The sequence below is a fragment of the Juglans microcarpa x Juglans regia genome, chromosome 4D (genome assembly GCF_004785595.1).
Source record: "Juglans microcarpa x Juglans regia isolate MS1-56 chromosome 4D, Jm3101_v1.0, whole genome shotgun sequence".
In the NCBI taxonomy this organism is placed as follows: domain Eukaryota; kingdom Viridiplantae; phylum Streptophyta; class Magnoliopsida; order Fagales; family Juglandaceae; genus Juglans; species Juglans microcarpa x Juglans regia.
In genome coordinates, this window is record NC_054600.1 from 3719238 (window position 1) to 3739484 (window position 20247).

Genomic DNA, 20247 nt, shown 5'->3' on the forward strand with positions numbered 1-20247 from the left:
AGCAGACCAAGCTAGCCAGCAGGGACATTGCTTCTTTATCTGATGATGGTTGCCGTGTGATAATTGAGCATGACTTTGGTCATTATAATTCCTACTCGGTCTCCTTATATTGATGAGATCAGTTCCCCCCCCCCCCCCCCCCCCCCCCCCCCCCCCCAAATTGGTACTCTCAGTGAAGATTTGGACTTGTTTTGTTTCTGCAATTAGTGGACTATCAAAGTTCGGTGATATCATTCTTAATATTATCTCATGACTGCGGAGTCTTGTAAAAGCAAGAAAATGGTTCCACTTCCATAAGTTTAAAATATTATGTTTTAATATTATTATTATTTTAGAATTTGAAAATATTGAATTGTTTATTATATTTTATATAAAAATTTGAAAAATGCGTAATGATGAGATGGGATGAGAATTTTGTGTTTTATCTTATGCTCCAAACCAGCGTTTCGAACATGGAAGAGCTCATCTGAGTTGAGTTCAAATGTAAGCTTAGCCCAACAACTGAACACATAACTCTTAAATCACTAAACATTACTTAACTCAAAATCTCTTTACACGTGAGAGCTATAATTTTTTTCAACTCAATATTTTTTTACACATGAGACTCACAATCTTTTTCAAATTTTCATAAATACATATAAACTCATCTTAATATTCAAATGCATCTAAACTCATTTTAGATGGGTTTTACAAAATTCACTTTACTATTTCAACTCACTACTATTTATAAAGAACTCAACTTCAACTCAATATTCAAACAATTTTAATATTAATTTACGGTCAATAATAAATGACGCAGGCATAACATAATTCATTGGTCTTTTTTTCTCCTACTTGAGACATTCCAGCTCTGACAAAACTACTCTTAGAAGTAAGAACATAGAGAAATGCTAGAACATACCTGTCTTTTGCACCCGTCCGTACGCATGTTGTTCGACTGTCATATAGCTTATGAGTAGTGATATACCTGCAACATATTTTCACAACACATTTTATAACAATACGTGGCCTTCCTGCACCCGTCCAAACGAATAGGCTGTTACAATGATCGTGTTTAGTTATTTTGTTAACTATCTATGAGTTTTATTGCTTACAAATTATTGTGGGATTCGGGACATATAATCAAAATAATAAAAAAAATCAATATTTTTTCCTACTAAGTATTGTAACATATTTATTTCTACATCAGGAATATATTATATACAAAGCAATTTTTACGTATTCATTATGCACTTTATTAATGTGATTAGCCGTCTTATATTTTTTTAATATAAAATAATTATTTTAATCAATCACATCAATAAAGTGTATAAAAAATATATAAAAATTGTATATAGCATAAATCTATTATATATGTCAATAAAATATTTAAATAGATTTTTATTTCTTCTTCTATCCAAACAAAAAAGAAAAATAAAAGTCAGCTTGCCTACATGTAGTTTTGCACCAAATGTCGTTTCTTTTTCAGCCCTTGTGCTTGAGCCGACGCAGGCCCAGGCCAGCCCGTTCGTGTGTCGTATGACAAACAATCACAGTTTTGGACTTGGAAAAGAAGCGCGCGCCGTTGTTCTGTTCTCCCCCACCTAAAGTCGAGAACTTTTTTCGAACCCTTAACCCCTAAACTGAAAATCTCGGTGATACCGAGTTTGACAGTTTGTACGGACAGAAATTAAGGAAGAGAAGAGCAGAAGAAAAACAAAAAGGAGCCATAAGTGACAAAATGCAGATTCTCGTAAGAAAACTACTGCAGAGAATCTCGTTCAAACAAGTATGTACTTCGAAAACATAAACGTTCGTTCTCGTATGTGTATCTTTTGTTTCTTTTTGAGATTTTATAGGGTATTCTATAATTTTTGGATTGAATTATGACGTGGGAATCTCTCAAATCGTCCACAGTTTCTCAAATTATCCCATCTGTATTGAGCTGAAGCTTCTAATAGTCTCAGAGTCGGTTTACAGTAAACTTCTGTTCTAAATGAATTTTCATGAAGAGTTCTTGAAATCGGTAGTCACCATTGTAAGCCGGGTTTTAGGTTTGCCTCACCCTGGGATTAGTCGGGACACTATGGTCGGACGCACCGGATTGTCGGACACCCGGTGCGGATAAAAAAACAATGTTTGCCGCGAGTTTTTTTAATATTCGGATCAAATATCACGAGGATACTACTCAAATAGGCCATTTATTCGAGTATCGTGTATTGTGAACTAGAGCTTAAAATTGTTGGTGACGAACTACCTTGTAGCTTTTGGTCTATGTTGGGAATAACTGTAGTTAAGACTAACTCAAAGTATAGTAGCGGAACTAAACGAAAGAAATTGATGACAATCACACAGAAAGAACACCAAAAATTAAGTGGTTCGACTCAAAATGAGCCTACGTCCACTGGTGGGGTCGGTATCGAAGATTTCACTATCAACAGAGATGGAGTACAAATGAATACAACAAAACTTCACTACGAAGTTATCTCTCAAAACTCACTCTAGACTTCTCTCTCAAGAAAACACTTAAAACAAGACAAAAATGTATTCTGAAGTCCTTAGGCAAGAAGTGGGCGCCGTTTGATATTTATAAGAAAAGTGAGAATTCACTTTTGTGAACATTGGCTCGAGCGAACGTCGAGCGAGTGTCGAGCGAACGTAGATATTCTGCACTTCGCTCAAGCCAACAGTTGTGCGAGAGTCGAGCGAAGCTCTCTGCCTGAACTCGCTCGAGCTGGGTGTCGAGCGAGGGTCGAGCGAAGTTCTCTGACTTGGATATTGCTCGAGCTGAATGTCGAGCGATACTTGAGCGAAGCTCTCTGTCTGAATTCGCTCGAGCTGAGTGTCGAGCGAATGTCGAACGAAGCTCTCTGTCTGAATTCGCTTGAGCTGAGTGAACCTCCGCTTGAGCGAACCTACGACACATGCACTGTTCAATCTGAATTCAAGCCACCTCATAACAGTCTAAGGCTTGACAAGAGCTTGAGAGAAAGTTAAATCGACTTCTGAAAGTTTTCTTTGGTTGGGTGAGAAAAACATATGGTCAAATTTTAATTCTGGTTTTTGCTGGACTTCAGTTTGTGGCCTTTGCACGGTAGTGTAGTTTGTATGCCATTCTTGTACAAGAGATAAAGTTTTGATCATCTACTAATCGGTGAGGGATCCTCTTGAATCTGATAGTGATAGTAACAACATTCTGTTATAATTCCCCCCCTGCTTTCGTAAATTGTAACTCCCCTCTTTTTATTTTCAAGTTTCTTTTTTGACATGAAGATTCGAGGTTTCCCCCCTTTCACAGTGCATCCTCACTAGTGGAGAACTCACATAATTGATGTAAATTTCTCTGTTAGGAAAAATGTAAAATAAATAGCGCTTACGTTAATCTTAGATTTGGTATAACTTTGTTCTATGAGTTGAATTTGCAGGCTACAGGTTGCCGTGCCTATTGTACAAAGAAGGTTGTTGATATTGGACAGCCAACTCCTGCATCTCATCCACAGGTTCTCCTGCTTAACATCTATTTTTGCTTATTTGTGTGCACAAACCGACTGACAAACTGCCCATGCTTGGCGTGTCAGGGAGGCCACCTTTTGTGTGGGATAGGAATATTTCTTTATACACCATTATTTTGGAGTCTAACTTTCCTTAATAAATTTGATGATTCTGCTTTGCTTTTTCAGTTACTAAAAGAAGGAGAGATCACTCCCAGAATAACCAGTGAGGAATACATCTCAAGGAGAAAAAGGTTGTTGGATCTTCTCCCAGAGAAGAGTGTGGCCATCATTGCAGCTGCCCCTGTAAAGATGATGACAGACGTTGTGCCTTACACATTTCGACAAGACGCAGATTATTCCTATATTACTGGCTGCCAACAGCCTGGTGGAGTGGCAGTTTTAAGTCATGAGTATGGTTTATGCATGTTCATGCCAGAAGCAGACCCTCATGTATGCTCAGTCTTGTATGATTAGAACTATCTTCACTCCCTACTGAAGATCTGTAACATTTCACATACTGCAGTGATGTTGTCAGATTTCTCTGGTTTTTGGTTGTCTAGATATGTAATCTGGGGCATGCAATTAGAGTGATATCCAAAAGCATATATCTATTCCTTCATTCTTTATGGTAAATTTTATGTATATCCAATTCAGGATATATCATAGATGACGTTACTACTAGTTTACACGCTGCAAGGCTGAGAGAGCTGTCATTTAGCAAGGATGGTTACATTAACCTGCATGTATATTTATATTTTTGAATTGTGGTTATTGTATGATCTACATAGATAAATCAGTAATTCAAGTAGTGACTCAATTGTTTTCTTTATTATTTATTTAGGATGTTATTTGGCAAGGGGAAATTGCAGGAGTCGAAGCAGCATTGAAGATGTTTAAGGCTGAGAATGCATATCCAATGAGAAAATTACCTGAGGTGAGTCAAGTCTTAAGGCGAGGTTGAAAAATTAGAGAATTGCATTGAGGACAAAGAGATTCCATAGTTTCTGGTAGCAGTCATTAATTATGCAGTTTTTTGCACGGTAAGTCAAGCATCATGGACAGAGAATTTGAGATATCATCAAATTCACGTTATCGGTTATCTCCCTTGTTTTCCTTTTCAAAGTGACATGCATCTTCCTGTCCAAGTACCTCTACTATCTATGGATCTGTGGAAATGCATCATATTGGTTGATTTACATTGTGCTTGAAGCAATCAACATAATTTATAAAGACAAGTGTGACACTTGACCAACTAACATTAGCACTACTTGTGATATTGTTGTCCCTTTTTTTTCTTCGGCTTTTGATGAGCTCTTTCAGTCATATAAACTCTGATAACTGGTATCAGAAGGAAAATACTGTCGTTAGTTTATTATTCAGTCATTGAATTCTTGGTGTTCCCAAGTGTTTAGTCAGAAGTTGGCATGACCTATCAACTATGTCTTCACTCTATCATTAAACTTCAGGAAAGTTTCAATTAGTGTCATCTCCTTGGCTGGAATCCATATAGCTGCTCATATGCTTTTCCTATTTACACAATATTAAGGCCTGAGATGAAAGTTAAAAATTGAATAAAATTGTTTGGGATTTGAAAAAGTTGAATTGTTTATTGTATTTTGTTTGGAAGTTTGGGAAAGTTGTAATGATTAGATGAGATGGTTTCACTATCCAAACTAGGCCTAACTCTTTAGTTTCTATTGACTGCAGATTCTTCCCGATATAATTAGGAGATCGTCCAAGTTGTTCCACAATGAGCAGACAGCCACACCAACATATATGAAATTGGAGCCCTTTCAAAAGGCAGCTAACAATGGCAAAGTGGAAGACCTCTCTAGTTTCACCCATGAGTTACGTTGGATAAAATCACCTGCAGAACTTATGTTAATGAGAGAATCAGCGTCAATTGCTTGCCAGGTACTTCCTAATCTTAGACTTGGTAAATGAGCAGTTGCTGGCACATTTTGTTTTGTTTTATTTTTGTTTTTCAATTGAAGGGACCTATTATAAGAAAGTGCCTATGAGATTACATCACCAGATAGCAACATGACATTATATTTACTAGTTCGCTTTTTCACGCCACAGTTACTATTAATCATTGGAAATAATGAGTTTTTCTCTCTGTTTCCTTTGGTTTTTTCTTGTTGATTGGTTGGGGATTAGTTAATGGCTTCGGCTCTGTGTGAAGATTAACGTATCACTCGAAGCTTTGGGTTTTCGTTGTGGGTTGGTATAGATGGGGAGATGCAATGAGGTTTTCATCGACCAGAAGCTTTTCAAGTTTAGAAGGGAAAATGATAGGTGGTGGAAAATTATAGAAAGTAGTCACTGTGTTGTGAAATACATAGCCTTAGATAATGAAGTTTTGGGGTGGTTGGGTTCTATGGTGAGGGAATGTGCAGTGTTTAGGGGTGCTCATGAGTTTTTGAGAACTCGTAGAAAAGGAGACACGGTGTTAATGGTGAGGAAGGGACATAATCACTATGGCAGTTTCATTTCTCTCGGAGTTTGGTCGTGATAAGAGGAAATGTTTGATTGTTGTGCCGGAAGGGAGGAAGGGAGGAAGGGTGAGGGGTGGAAAAACTTCGGAGATACATTAATGGAGCTCCATGCATCCTCTGTTTTGTGCAGGAAAACCAGTGCACATCCTGTAGCTCAGGCAAGTAGCGTGAAGATGATTAGAGGTGATGGTGGTGTTGCTCCATCGTCGACGACAGGAGGTGTAAAGTCGTACAGTGAGGCGCATCATAAGAAGGCAGTGCCTCGAGCCGTTAGTGCTGCGGTGTCAGACGTGGCCATCCCAGAGGTTGTGCAGAGACACGAGGGAGAAGACAGTGGGCTGTTGGGGCTTAATGAGGAAACTTTTATGAGGATGTTGGTTGGCTTAGAGGAAAAGGTGGGAGCAGTGTTATAGGAAATTGGTTATTTGAAACGATGCGTTAAGGGCAAGACAGAGATGAAGGTTGATCTGGGTCTAGAAACGGGCCATAAGAGTGGGCCGTGTAACTCGGGTATGTTGGGCCAAGGGACGGGCCGGGTCGCAGGCCAAATGAAGGCCTGGAGGGTATTAACTCGGGCTCCACCCAAAATATCGGGCCAAGAACTGAGTCCGGTTCTTGTGGCGCCGATATGTAGCTTGCTGGCACCACCACCGGCACAGAAATTTTCGCCGGCCTCCGTCGACCACCTTGGTGTGCCGGTTGAGTCATTCCGATGGGAGGGGCTGGAGGATGGTGAGTTAGCTTTGGAGCCTGTAGTGATGGAGACCGTGAGTGAGGCTATACTGTCGTCGTCTCTTGAAGGGGTGTTGGGGAGTGGGCAGATTGAGTTGTGTGTGGAGATAGTAGGTCAAGATGCTGTGCCGATGCAGCCTGTTTTGCCGAATCTTGGGTTATTGTGTCTGGAAATGGATGTTTGTCATGGGCAGCCTGTTTTGCCGAATCATGGGTTACCAACACTGGAAATGGATGTTTGTCATGGGCATAATTCTGGGGAAGATATTTTCATTGAAAACTTGGTTTCAAGTGATGAACCAATTTCTGTGGGGGGCTCGGAACTGTCTTTGCTTCCCAAGGACAGTGTAGGTGAGGAGGGGGCAACTACTCCTCTTTGTACACTACCTCCCAGTTCTAACTATGGGAGTTGCTCATCTAATTGGATTTTTAAGAAGGTAGAGGAGCTTCAAGATATTTTTGGGGTTTCTTTTGGAGGTTATGAAGAGCAATTTATGGCTCTTCTTGTGGCAATTGAAGCTAGCCATTTGAAATCAGCAACAAAACAGAATAGGGAACTTAAGCGTTTAACGTGTTCCATCAATTATGATGTCAAGGAAGGGAGTAATGGAAGGGATAGACTGAAAGGGAGGGGCAAGTTAAGCTTTTTATCAAGCCTAAGATTATATCTTGGAACATACGGGGACTTAATGATAGTAATAAACGTCTTCGTATCAAATCCTTATTGAGGATGTGGAAGGGTGATGTGGTATGTTTATAAGATACAAAGTTGAGTCTCATAGATAGAAACATTGTGCGTAGTTTATGGGGATGCTCACATGTGGGTTGGTCGTATTTGGCCTCACTGGGAGCCTCAGGTGGAGTGTTATTAATGTGGGACAAAAGAGTGGTTGAGGCGATCGAGGAGTGTGTTGGTGAGTTCTCAGTTTCGATTTTATTCAAAGATGTGAGTGATGGATGGGAATGGGCTTTTGTAGGGTGTTATGGTCCAATTATGGACAGTGATAGGCGAAGGTTGTGGGAGGAATTGGCGGGTATATACTCTTTATGGGATGTGCCGTGGTGTATGGGAGGTGATTTCAACAGTACTCGCTTTCCTAGTGAACGTTCAGGGCATCATCGACATTCTAGGGCCATGGAAGAATTCTTTGAGTTCATTTTTGATCTGGACCTTATGGACCTTCCCTTGGTGGGGGGTGAGTACACATGGTCTAACGGCCGGGCTTGGTCGAAGCTGGATAGATTCCTTGTCTCTCCGTCATGGGAAGCCCACTATCCAGAAGTAAGTCAAAAAAGGTTAGCTCGAGTCAATTTAGATCATTTTCCCATTCTTTTAGATTGTGGGGGCATTCATAGGGGCCGCCGGTACTTCAAGTTTGAGAACATGTGGCTGACAGCGAATGGGTTTGTAGAGACGGTGCGTGCTTGGTGGGCATCGTATCAGTTTAGTGGCACTCCAAGTTTCATTTTAGCAGGTAAGCTTAAGGCTCTAAAATTAGATCTGAAAAAATAGAATTTGGAAGTTTTTGGTCACACAGACAATCAGAAGTCCTCTTTGTTCGAGGAATTGCAGGAGATAGAGGGTAGGGAATTATTGGGAGATGCCTCGGAGGAGGTATTGTTGTCAGAGGAGATATCATGGCGTCAAAAATCCAGAGCTCTTTGGTTGAAAGAGGGTGATAGGTCTACAAAGTTCTTTCACAAAGTGGCTAATTCACATCGTCGTAACAATGCTATTGAGTCGCTTCATTTTGGTACTCAGGTGTTATCCTCTCCTCCAGAAATAGAAAATCATGTTGTACATTATAATGAGACTCTTCTCACCCAATCGACAAATTGGAGGCCGAAGCTTGATGCTTTGTTATTTTGAGGCAATTGATCCGCTATATGTGAGTGTTTTGGAGAGACCGTTCGAAGAAGAAGAGATTTTCAAGGTCATCTCTGGTATGGCTAAGGATAATGCGCCAGGCCCAGATGGTTTCTCAATGGGTTTCTTCCAAACTTGTTGGGATGTTGTGAAAGGTGATGTCTTGCAAGTGTTCAGTGAATTTCACGCTTTTCAGAAGTTTGAAAAATCCCTTAATGTGACATTTATTGCTCTCATCCCCAAGAAACACGGGGCCTCAATTATTGAGGATTTTCGTCCTATAAGTTTGGTTAGTAGTGTTTATAAGATTATCTCGAAGGTTCTTGCTAACCGGCTTAGTCCTATGTTGGAAAATATTATATCCAAGCCTCAGAATGCTTTTATTCGTGGGAGACATATTTTTGATTCAGTGCTCATAGCAAATGAGAGCCTTGATGCTACATTGCGGGAGGGAAGCCCATATATTCTCTGCAAGCTGGACATGGAGAAGGCTTATGATCATGTGAATTGGGAATTCCTCTTGTACCTGCTTCAGAGGTGTGGCTTTGGAAATAGGTGGATTTCTTGGATGAGTCATTGTATTTCAACTGCCCGATTTTCAGTTCTAGTTAATGGCACCCTTGCTGGTTTTTTTGATAGTTCGAGGGGTTTGCGACAGGGAGATCCATTATCTCCTCTTCTCTTTGTTATCGTTATGGAGGCATTGAGTAGGATGGTGCAGACTACTGTTGATGGGGGTTTTTTATCGGGTTTTAAAGTGGGAAATGGCTCTGGTGGCCCATTTTTCATCTCCCATCTTCTGTTTGCAGATGACACTCTGGTATTCTGTGATGCGGATAGCAGTCAGGTCCAAACTCTAGGGCTTAAGGTGAACCTTAGCAAATCGGAGATGGTACCGGTGGGAGTGGTTTCTAATATCCGCAGTCTAACAAGTCTTTTGGATTGCAGGGTGTCCTCTTTACCAATGAAATATCTGGGTCTTCCGCTAGGAGCATCTTTCAAGAGTAGAGCTATATGAGATGGGGTGGTGGAGAAGATAGAGAAAAGGCTGGCGGGATGGAAAATGGTGTATTTATCAAAAGGGGGGTGGCTTACTCTTATCAAGAGTACACTCACTAACCTCCCCACGTATTTCTTATCTCTTTTTCCTATGCCTGCATGGGTGGTGAATAAGATTGAGAAACTTTTTAGGGCATTCTTATGGGGAGGCTTAGGGGAGGAGAAGAAATTTCACCTGGTTAGTTGGAAGACGGTATGTGCCCCAATTGTGAATGGTGGGTTGGGTGTTTGTAACTTGAGAGTCTTTAATAAAGCACTATTGGGGAAATGGCTTTGGAAGCAAATTATAGATGCGAGATATGGTGTTGCTTGGGGCGGATGGTGTTCCAACGAAGTGAGAGAGGGGTATGGAGTGGGGTTATGGAAGTACATAAGAAAGGGGTGGATATGTTTTGAAAATCATATTCGCTTTGTAGCCAGTGAGGGCAACCAAATCAGTTTTTGACGGGATGTGTGGTGTGGAGATCATGCATTGGAAAGGGTTTTTCCGGCTTTATATCGTCTTGCAGTTAATAGGGAGGTTTCAGTGGCTGATGTGCGGATATTTTCTCATGGTTCGCATCAGTGGAATATTCTGTTTAATAGAGATTTTCATGATTGGGAACTAGATATGGTTACTGACTTTTTCAGCCTATTACATTCCTCGGGGACTACTAGGGCACAGCATGATAGCTTGAAGTGGAGGTCTAAGGAGCATAAGTTATGTACTGTTCAGGTGTATTATAACATTTTGATAACACAGGACCATATTCCATTCCCTTGGAAGAACATTTGGAGGTCTCGTGTGCCTTCCAAAGTTGCGTTCTTTGTTTAGAATGCCGCTCTTGGGAAGATCTTGACCACGGACAATTTGAGGAAGAGAGGATGTGTAGTGATAGATTGGTGCTACATGTGCAAAAAGAATGGAGAATCGGTGGATCACCTATTACTACATTGTGACGTAGCAAGGGTGTTGTGGGATGAGATCTTTCGAAGGGTTGGTGTCACTTGGGTAATGCCTTTGAGGGTGGTGGATTTGATGGGCTGTTGGAGAAAATTGCAGGGCTGTCATCAAGTGGCAGCAGTTTGGAAGATGATTCCGTTGTGTATCATGTGGTGCATTTGGATGGAAAGGAATGCACGTTCTTTTGAAGACAAGGAACGCACAGTGGTGGAGCTGAAGAATTTCTTTCTAAATACCTTATTGCTTTGGTTTTCTGCTATTGTTTTAATTGGGGATAATATTCATGACTTCTTATCTTTAATTCATCGTTCTTAGAATGTATTTAGGTGTTCTGTGGTATACTTCCTGTGTACATGGTTTAGGCCTATTTCATTCATATTAATAAAATTTATCTCTTACGTATCAAAAAAAAAAAAAATCATTGGAAATAAATCAATTTTCTCATGACATACAGAGAGCTATATCTCTCGACCCTACAAGTTGTTTTCTCCATAGAAAAGGTTTACCCAATGATTTGATTTGCAACTATTTCTAAGAGGTTATGGCAACCATTGAGGTTATGGCACTATTTTAGTTAACCCAGTATATGGCTTTAGATAGGGTTGGGTGACAAAAACATTTCCCATTCTAAACACACAATCAGTCAGTTCAAAGGCTAGTTAATTCTTAGAGGGATAGGGGTCCATTATATTTCTTATTTTTCATTTACACGAAAGCAAAAGAGGAGAGAGGGGGGGGGGGGGGGTTGGCTTCTTTTGTGCTTCTATTATGCTAATTCGTTCTAAAATATATTTCTTCACCATCCTACTGAGGTACTCACTGTGCTTTATACTGATGCTATCTCTGTAAAGCATGAACAAGTTGGTAATGTTTAATGGACTATTCCCTGCATAAACTAAAATGTGGCTTGAATTTTGGTCTTGGGTAGGCTCTTCTGCAGACAATGTTTCATTCAAAGACATATCCTTATGAGGCTGCACTATCGGCTAAAGTTGAATATGAATGCAGAATGAGAGGTGCTCAGAGAATGGCGTAAGCTTCTTTCCTTTCTGGATGATAGTATATTTGTATCCAAAAGAACGATTTGATTTTTGAGCCATTTGTATATGCCACTTTTATGCTTAAAATTGGTGACCAAACTGTCAAACAAGAGTGGATTATATTCTGTGTTTCCAATATCTTTATGAAAGGTTCCTGTCAATGATTTGCTAAGTTTTACAATCTCTTACCAGGTTCAACCCTGTAGTTGGTGGTGGGCCTAATGCTAGTGTTATACATTACTCTCGAAATGATCAAAGGGTAAGTCCATTAATGAAAACTGGTGCCTGGACAGTTGCACTTCCTACACTTTCCTGAAGAGCAAAGCAGTTAGATGAAAGATGATGGAAACATTTAAATGTTGACTAATCTGGCTATTTTTGGGAGAATTTCAGTGTATCTTCCTATGGAATACCCTTGTTATTGTTTTGGACTAAATTGAATGGTTAGCTTTTCCATACAAACTAATGGAAATATACAAGTGATTTGCATTTTGACTTAAGAGTCAAATCATAAAAATCCACGTGATAGCGGAGGAATTAAGGGATTTGATTTGGGCTATATGAAGTAAGGGAGAGGACGATGGTGAAGAATTTGGCATTGATGCTAGTGACAGTAATTGCTCCTTATGTTTGTTACAGTGATTTCTTCGGTGCTTTCAAGTCATCCTTCTCTTGTAAATTTCCTCCCTCATCAACTCATTCAAAAAATAATTAAAGATGTTTTTGTTTCTAATTTTCGCTTTTCATGTGGGAAGATTCCACTACCCTTAGCAGTGTGGTAGGCATAGAGGTTAGTTGGGGGTGCTTTATGTGGATTTGTTCTGGCAGTGGCTTTGGTTTTGTGATGGTGATGCAATGAGGCGGTGATTGGAATAATGGATTTGCCAATGGTTATGTGGTGAGTAGGCGATTACGGGTTTATCTATGGTTATATGGTGATGATTGTGACTGTGGTTGTGGATGTGATTTTTTGCTGTGATGGCAGATGGTCTGGTATTGTGGTCATGGGTTCTTTGACCATGCATGTGAATCTCCATGATGTGGTGGAGCTATATGGTGGCAAACTAGATGAGAAAATAGCCTCAAGGCTTACTTATGAGCAAGATTAAGTAGGAATAAAAGAAAAGTTAGTGTGCAGCTAATATGTAAGATAGATGTTGAAGTTTTTTCATTTTACTGGTTAAAATGCTGGCTAAGGTCCCTTCGAGAGCTGTGTTTTTTGCTTGGACAGCTTCTCTAGGAAAGATTCTCACCATGGATAATCTAAGGAAAAAAATGTTGTCATGATTGATTGGTGTTGCATGTGTAAGTGGAGTGAGCAGTGCTTTCTGTAGTGACTTTTGTAGTAGGGTTGGCTTGGCATTGGTCATGCCTACGAGAATCGTGAACCTTTTTAACTCCTGCAGATGGTTAGCTGGCAGTGCACGATTGCAGCAGTGTGTAAGATGATTCCCACTTGTTTTATATGGTATATTGGAGGGAAAGGAATGCTAAAATTTTGAGGACCATGAACAGATGTTGGAGGAACTAAAAAATTTCTTTCTCAATACTCATCCTTTGGACAGCTTCTAAAGACTTTGATGGACTTAACTTTCATGATTTTCTTGTAGCTTTTTCTCTTTGTAGATATTTTCTCTTGTAACTTTCTTGTGTACTAAGATTGCGCCTTTTGCGCTTTGTGACGAAATTTTATTATTTATCAGAAACCATTATTGGTTAATTGAAAAAATGCAAGTCATGTGCACAATTTCTGTAATTTGAATGGAAAAGCTGATGGTTTCAATGTAGTCCATACAGAAGGAATATGACGGGAAGCTAAATTGTAATGGTCAATAGTCTTATTGTACAAGGACAATCATGATTGTAATAGTGATACTTTATTTTGCAGATTAAAGAAGGCGAGCTTGTTTTGATGGATGTTGGATGTGAATTGCATGGTTATGCCAGTGATCTTACTCGTACCTGGCCACCCTGTGGTAGCTTTTCTTCTACTCAAGTATGTGCCATTGGAATTTTTTCATCTTATGCTATAGATGCTGCATTGAATGTTGTTCCACTATCTGATAAACAATAAGGCTTGAGAGTATATATTTTCCTCATCTTATGCATAAAATTCCAACTGGTATGTAATTTTGTTATGGTGCTTGTTTCATCTAGATTTCATATGATTTCTGAGACAAAATGATTATTACTGAAAATTTTTTGAAATCTAGGTTTACATGAATTTCCATAAACACCAAATTGCATGTGGGGCCTTTTGTCATGGTTGGGCATTATGTAATCAATTGACTTCAATCAATTGTTGTTTTCAACATTTTGATGTATATAAAAGCCAGTAATATACTCATTTACACTGTAAGGCAGAAAAAGGCTGGTATCATGCATTTATAATCTTGGATGTAGTGCAATACATAAAGACAGGGCTTGCTAAGCTTATAGGATTGCTAAGTTTCATAATAAGCATGCTTGGCAGGAAAATATAACATACTAATTGTTTTTTTTTTTTATAGGTAGATAATAACATACTAATTGTGACTCCAGCTAAAATGTGTTTGAGCTATAATATAAGAATAAGACATACTTTGTGTGCGTACACAAATACACTCCTCATGACAAATGAAAATAAAGGTATTTTCCTGAAGGATTTGATGGCGTTGAGACCTGTAGCCTGCCTGTCTAGGATGTTATATACACGCACACAAAAAATGTGTTTATGTGCATACGAATCGCATTAGTGATACCTTATTATGAACATTCATTAATAATTTAGTGATCGAGCTTTCCCCATTTTTTTAATAAAGAGTACGATACCCTAATTTTATTTATCTACCCTCATTTTTTGGCGGAGGTAAACTGTATACAAGAAAACCAAAAACAAAACCGTTGCAAAACATTACCCTATATGAACTAAAGACAAAGCAGTAAGACCATCAAATAAAGTGTAACTAGTTAAGAGAAGTTATATCAATGTCGGAATTGGAGCAAACCATTCTTATCGATGTAATGGAAGCTGAGAAACAGACTAAAAAAACCATCAATACCCATTGCACCAAGATTGGCAAAACGATCAGAAAGAGAGTTGCCTTCATGGAAGGTATGAGCAATCTCAACATGTAGAGCTTGATTCAAGAGAAGAATGTCTTCCCATAGTTCAAAATATGACCAAGTGTTTGCGTTGTTGAATCCATTTAACAACCATTAATGAATCTGTTTCAACAAGAAGATCATATATTTGCCACTGATAACATGTCAATAAACCAATTCTCAAAGCCGATGTCTCAGCGAAAATATTAGTACCGTGGCCCAACTTATGAGAGAATCCAAAAATGAAACTGCCATTGTGAGATCGTAAGACTCCCCCACAACTAGCAGTATCGGGATTCCCTTTTGATGCTCCATCAATGTTAAGTTTAAAGCGACCAAAAGGAGGATTCCATTTAACATGAAACGGTTTGGGCATTTTAACTGGATGCTGCTGAATCTGAAAGGAGGAAACTGTAGCTGCATCTGTTGTTGGCATAACAGTAATAGGATTTAGGAAAGGGTTCAATTCCCATACCCAACGGTGGACTTTGAAACAAACATATCTAAAGACCTAGCAGCACCTTCAAATCTAGAGGAGTTCCTGGCTAAACAGAGCTCCCATATGATCAAAGCAGGAATTAACTGAGCTAAAAATTGTAAATGATTAGCTCCTTTAAAATAAGTCCTCCAAGAAGAGAATTTACCTTTGCTATAGGAGGAAATAGAAAATACCCTGACCAGATTAGAGAAGTAAGACCATACACCTTTAGCAAGTTGGCCATCATGAAAAAGATGAACAGCAGTTTCAGTCCCCCCGCCCTCACAGCAGTCACATTTTGATACCAAAGGAATGCCAACACTCTGAATATTGGAATCTAAAGCCACCCCATTGTGCGGCTTGTGCCAACTTCCAAAGGAAGATGCTGATTTTCAGAGGCAAGTATGAATTCCAAATAGAACTAGACCAAGAAAAGGGAGGATAATGTTGTGTCAATAGCTCCCATGCAGATTTAGAGGTAAACTCCCCATTCGTAGTATGTTTCCAACCTGAGAAAGAACATAGGTCTTTAATTTGTAACTTGGGAGAAGTTACAAGAAAGTTTCTGCTCTGTAAAGACCCTTTGCCATCCCAGTTTTCAGACCAGAAATTGAGTGAACCTTCCCTAATCTTCCATTGACTTTCCTTATGGATGATTGGATGGAACTTGCATATAGATTTCCAAATGGGGGAGAGCTAAAGCTTTTGGTAAAACTGTCTTTAATGAGGGTTCATTATGCAAGTATTTTTTATATATGAACATCGACCAAGGAGAATCAAAGCTCACTGCCCTCCAAGCCATCTTACCCTGCAGGGCTTGCAAAGTGTCATATAAGCTCCGTATCCCCAGCCCTCCTTCTGAAATTGGTCTACAAATTTTATGCCAGGCTATACATTTTCTCCTACCATGGCCTTCAAAATCCCCCCAAAAGAAATGCAAGAAAGTTTTGTGAAGTGGATCAATGATTTTTTTGGAGGAGACAATACAGATAAAGCATGGATAGGGATGGAGGTTAAAACAGATTTTATAGGGTGAGTTAACCACCTGCTGACAGTAAACGACCGTTCCAACCAGCTTCCTATTTCTTTACTTTAGCAATGCTAGGTTCAAAACAACAAGAGTGGATTTTACCATAAGTTAGAGGAGCTCCCAAATATGTGGTTGGAAAAGAACCCTCAGCAAAGGAAGTTACGGCTGCTACAATTTGCCTCCTTGCCCTTAACATGGATTGGTTCTCTAAAAAAGTGCTCTTTTGTGGATTGATCTTCTGACCTAATCTGCTTCATAGGCTGTAATAAAAGCCATTAAGAACGATAGACTCCTCTTTGATCCATTTGTAAACAAAAGTAAGTCATCTGCAAAAAGAATACGAGAGATTTTAGGGCAGCCACAAGGGACTGAAAATGGCGTGACAGCAGCTGATTGATCAAGCTTTCCCCATGCGTAGAAATAGCAAAGTGAATTTCAAGGCAGCAAGCTACCTGCTTTGAAACCCTTGATTATATTTAAGTAATCAGTGCTATCAGCTTACTTTTTTGAGTCTTTGTATATCATACCAAGGGGTTTTTTTTTTTTTTTTTTAATATCTTAATTTCCTGTTCTAACAACCCCTTGTACCTGCAATGTGTTTATTTCAGGACGAGCTTTATGATCTTATAATGCAAACAAGTAAGGAATGTATGAAGCTTTGCAAACCTGGTGCTACCATACGGCAAATACACAATTATTCTGTATGATCTTGAATCTGAATTGTATTTTCCTGACCAGTAATTCCTTGCATCATCTGTCTTTAGAAAAGAATAACATGTCATCTACAACTACGATAACTTTTTTTTTAAGTATCTACGATAACTTATTTGACTAACTTCATCACATTATTTGTCATGAAGGCACCTTATTGTGTTATATTTTGATATTTATAAACATTTTACCTATTAAACTACTATCCAGTTGATGCAAAATATTATCAGGATGATGATTATAGTCATCACTATATTTCATTGGCAAGGGAATTTCCTGTTGGAACTTCTTTTTGTGGCAGTATGGATTTTCCATTTCAGTTGCTTGAATTAGCTCCATAGTCTTGTCTTTTATCTACTGACTGCTTGAAGTCATGTTAAATTGTAATGATGTAATCCTTGAAGAACTGCATGCTTGCATAGGTCGAAATGCTGCGCAAAGGACTCAAGGAGATTGGAATTTTGAAAGATGAAGGAAGCAGATCCTACCATCAGCTGAACCCAACTTCTATAGGTTCCTCTATGTATCTCTTGACAGAATCTCTCTCTCTCTCTCTCCCCACCCCCCCGGGGGGCGGTCACCCCCTTTTTCTTTTAACATTTTGGCAACTCTTACTCACAAAAAGGTGTAGACTTAGCATTATGATTTCTCAGTTGATGCTCAATCCATTGTATTCCAAATCTGCTAGTTTCTCAAATTTAAAAATTGGTTACTTACGAAGATAATTAGTACTAAATTGCGTCTGTAATTAATTTGTTGTCCAGGTCATTATCTGGGAATGGATGTCCACGATTGTTCTAAGATCAGCTACTGCCGACCTTTGAAGCCAGGCGTTGTAAGTTGCCTCCCTGTTGAACAGTTGACTTTCTCGGTGCTGAAATGGTGAATCGATGATACCTTAATGTTAGCACATCGTTTTTGTGGGGGTGTAAATTTAGATATTAAAATTTTCTGCTTGGTGAACAAAGATTTTGCTAGCATTGTTGCCAAGAAGGATTATTGTCTCTTTTTCCCCCCAGCTACTTACTGGGACTTTACACCCTTGCACAATTTGTTTTTCTTCATTTCAGCAGTCAAACCAATATCAAGTTATAGGTTTCAGCAACCCTCCCTTTCCTGGGGTGCATTTCCCTTTGGAAAAATGAGAAATCCAATGAAATTATGTATGCCTCTTATGATTTTTGATAACACGTGATACAAAAGCCATTAAATCAGATATAAAGCCTGAATGCAAGTGTGCTGGAATTTTTTCTGTGGCTACTTATATTTCTGTTGCATAACTACTTTGATTTGTTTACTACAATGTGTTTTTTTGCTTTGGGTAGGTGATAACAATTGAACCCGGAATCTACATCCCATCTATTTTCGATGGTCCAGAGAGGTACTTCTTGAACTTCATTATATAGTTATGTTTTACTTGGTCTTCGTACCTATTGACACCTCTTATGAGCTTGATTTTTAGGACAGTTTATGCCTGTTGCCTTGGTTGCTCAATCAGTGCAAATTCAAGGGGTTTTACCCACCCGTTTCAGTTCCCACAGAAATTTCTTTATGAAAGAAACTGACTTCTTGAACATCTTATGTTTCTTTTCCTCTTTTCCCCTCTAGTGACGTGCAGTGGCATGCCCCTATGGTAAATCGAGTGGGGAGGTCCTGATATAGGAGTAACCGCTTTAATTTCTCAACCTTATTACTTATTAACACATTAGCAATTGAATTTTAATTCCCTCGTTATTTGGAATCTTGGGAATTAGATAGCTTGCCACTTGCTTTTTACATTTCTTAATATCGTTCGTGATTTATGTACGTCATTGCCAATCAGTTGCTTTTACTGTCATTGCAGTTAGCTCCCCATCTTTTTCGTTACGTGGTATACTTAATATCCAATTCTGGTCCCGAATATTAGATCTGTGACTTCATTAGATACCTCTTCCTGGAAAGTGATAGCACAAAACCATTTGTTTCTAGTTTCTTGGTATCAAATGTTCTGATAAACTATGCTGACTGAGAATGTCTAATGCAGCTATCGAGGCATTGGGATAAGGATTGAGGATGAGGTCCTTATTACAGAGACTGGCTATGAGGTATAAGTCAGATTTTTTTTTTCTTTTTTTGATGAATAAGAAAAAATTTATTAAGACTAGTAACAAGGCAAAAGCCAAGACTAGAAAAATTTTATTAAGTTAGATTTAAATTCGTGTTAACTTTTGTTATTTACTTCCTCCTTGATGATATTTGTTATTTTCAGTCCTTCTGAGCCTTATAATTTTTTTTTCAAAAGTAAAATATAAAGATTCTTTATTCATCGCAGTTGCATCTTTGACTGTTTTATACTAAACTACCGCCTTGATGGTTGTTATAGCATATCATGTAATACCTTGATAATTGGATAAAATTAATTAGAATAACAGAAAAGTGGCAGTTGTTGTAACAACTAATCATTAATGAGAACATCATTTTCCTGGCATTTTACTATATTAGTTGTAGCATGATCGAGTTGATAAGCAATGTATGGATCTCACTATAATGTTGGTGGGACATTTTTGGCTTGGCCTTTTCTCTTTCATTAGTCTTTTGATGTGCCTCCTATGTATCTTTATCTACATTAAAGAAGATCACATTGATCATTGGCTGATGATCAACTTTAGTGTAAATATTGGACAAATACCCCCCCGTATTTTGGCCCATTTTCAAGATATTTTCTAGATTCCTAATTTTATCAATCAACTTCCTGTGCTTCCTCTGATTTTCAAATCAGATCCGTTCACCCTTTTCCCCACCAAATCAGGACTTGTTTTTAAACACATTGAATCATTGCTGAGCAATTTCTTTCTTTCACTGCTGAACAATTGTGTTTGTATCAGGTCCTTACCGCATCAATGCCGAAAGAAGTTAAACACATTGAATCATTGCTGAACAACTTTTGTCATGGACTGGGGATGGAGAGCCATAACAACCTCAGAGCTGCATCCAGTCGATAATCATGTTGTTAATTCAAGAGCCAAGAATGTCATTGACCGGCAGAGGAAATCAATGTTAACGCTTTTTCCGACGAATTGGTTTCATTTGGAAAGCTAGGTGGGGTGAAAGATTATCCTCATCGAGATTTTCCTTTACAAATTATGCATCAATTGGGTTTAACATGTAGTCTTATTCTTCTGTAACAAAATTTCAAGCTATTTTACTCATTAACGCTTTGATTCATTGTTTTTCATAGATGGTAAATGGGGGTGTGGTACAATGTCAGTCCTTTATTTTCTCCATCCAGATAGCCTGTATATTTTTTACATTTTATCCATTCTAGGTATAAGTAGTAAGAATTTTTGCGGCAA

General features: G+C 38.8%; 1 protein-coding gene across 4 annotated transcripts; it reads left to right on the forward strand.

Moving 5' to 3' along the window:
• The first annotated feature begins 1489 nt into the window (after positions 1–1489).
• Positions 1490–20247, forward strand: LOC121260670 (intermediate cleaving peptidase 55, mitochondrial). 4 transcript variants are annotated; one of them, XR_005939766.1, is made up of 14 exons: positions 1492–1768; positions 3405–3479; positions 3660–3923; positions 4315–4407; positions 5181–5387; positions 11501–11604; positions 11805–11871; positions 13501–13608; positions 16813–16905; positions 17338–17428; positions 17680–17745; positions 18241–18296; positions 18939–18999; positions 19780–19860. XR_005939766.1 is itself a non-coding variant. In XM_041162617.1 (14 exons), exons 1-14 carry the CDS (start codon positions 1721–1723, stop codon positions 19894–19896), a joined length of 1455 nt encoding a protein of 484 aa, XP_041018551.1. In that variant the 5' UTR covers positions 1497–1720; the 3' UTR covers positions 19897–20247. The 4 variants fall into 4 exon arrangements, 1 of the variants encoding a protein (XP_041018551.1); XM_041162617.1 differs by having other exon boundaries at positions 1497–1768; positions 17680–17750; positions 19780–20247; XR_005939768.1 differs by lacking the exon at positions 19780–19860 and having other exon boundaries at positions 1490–1768; positions 17338–17438.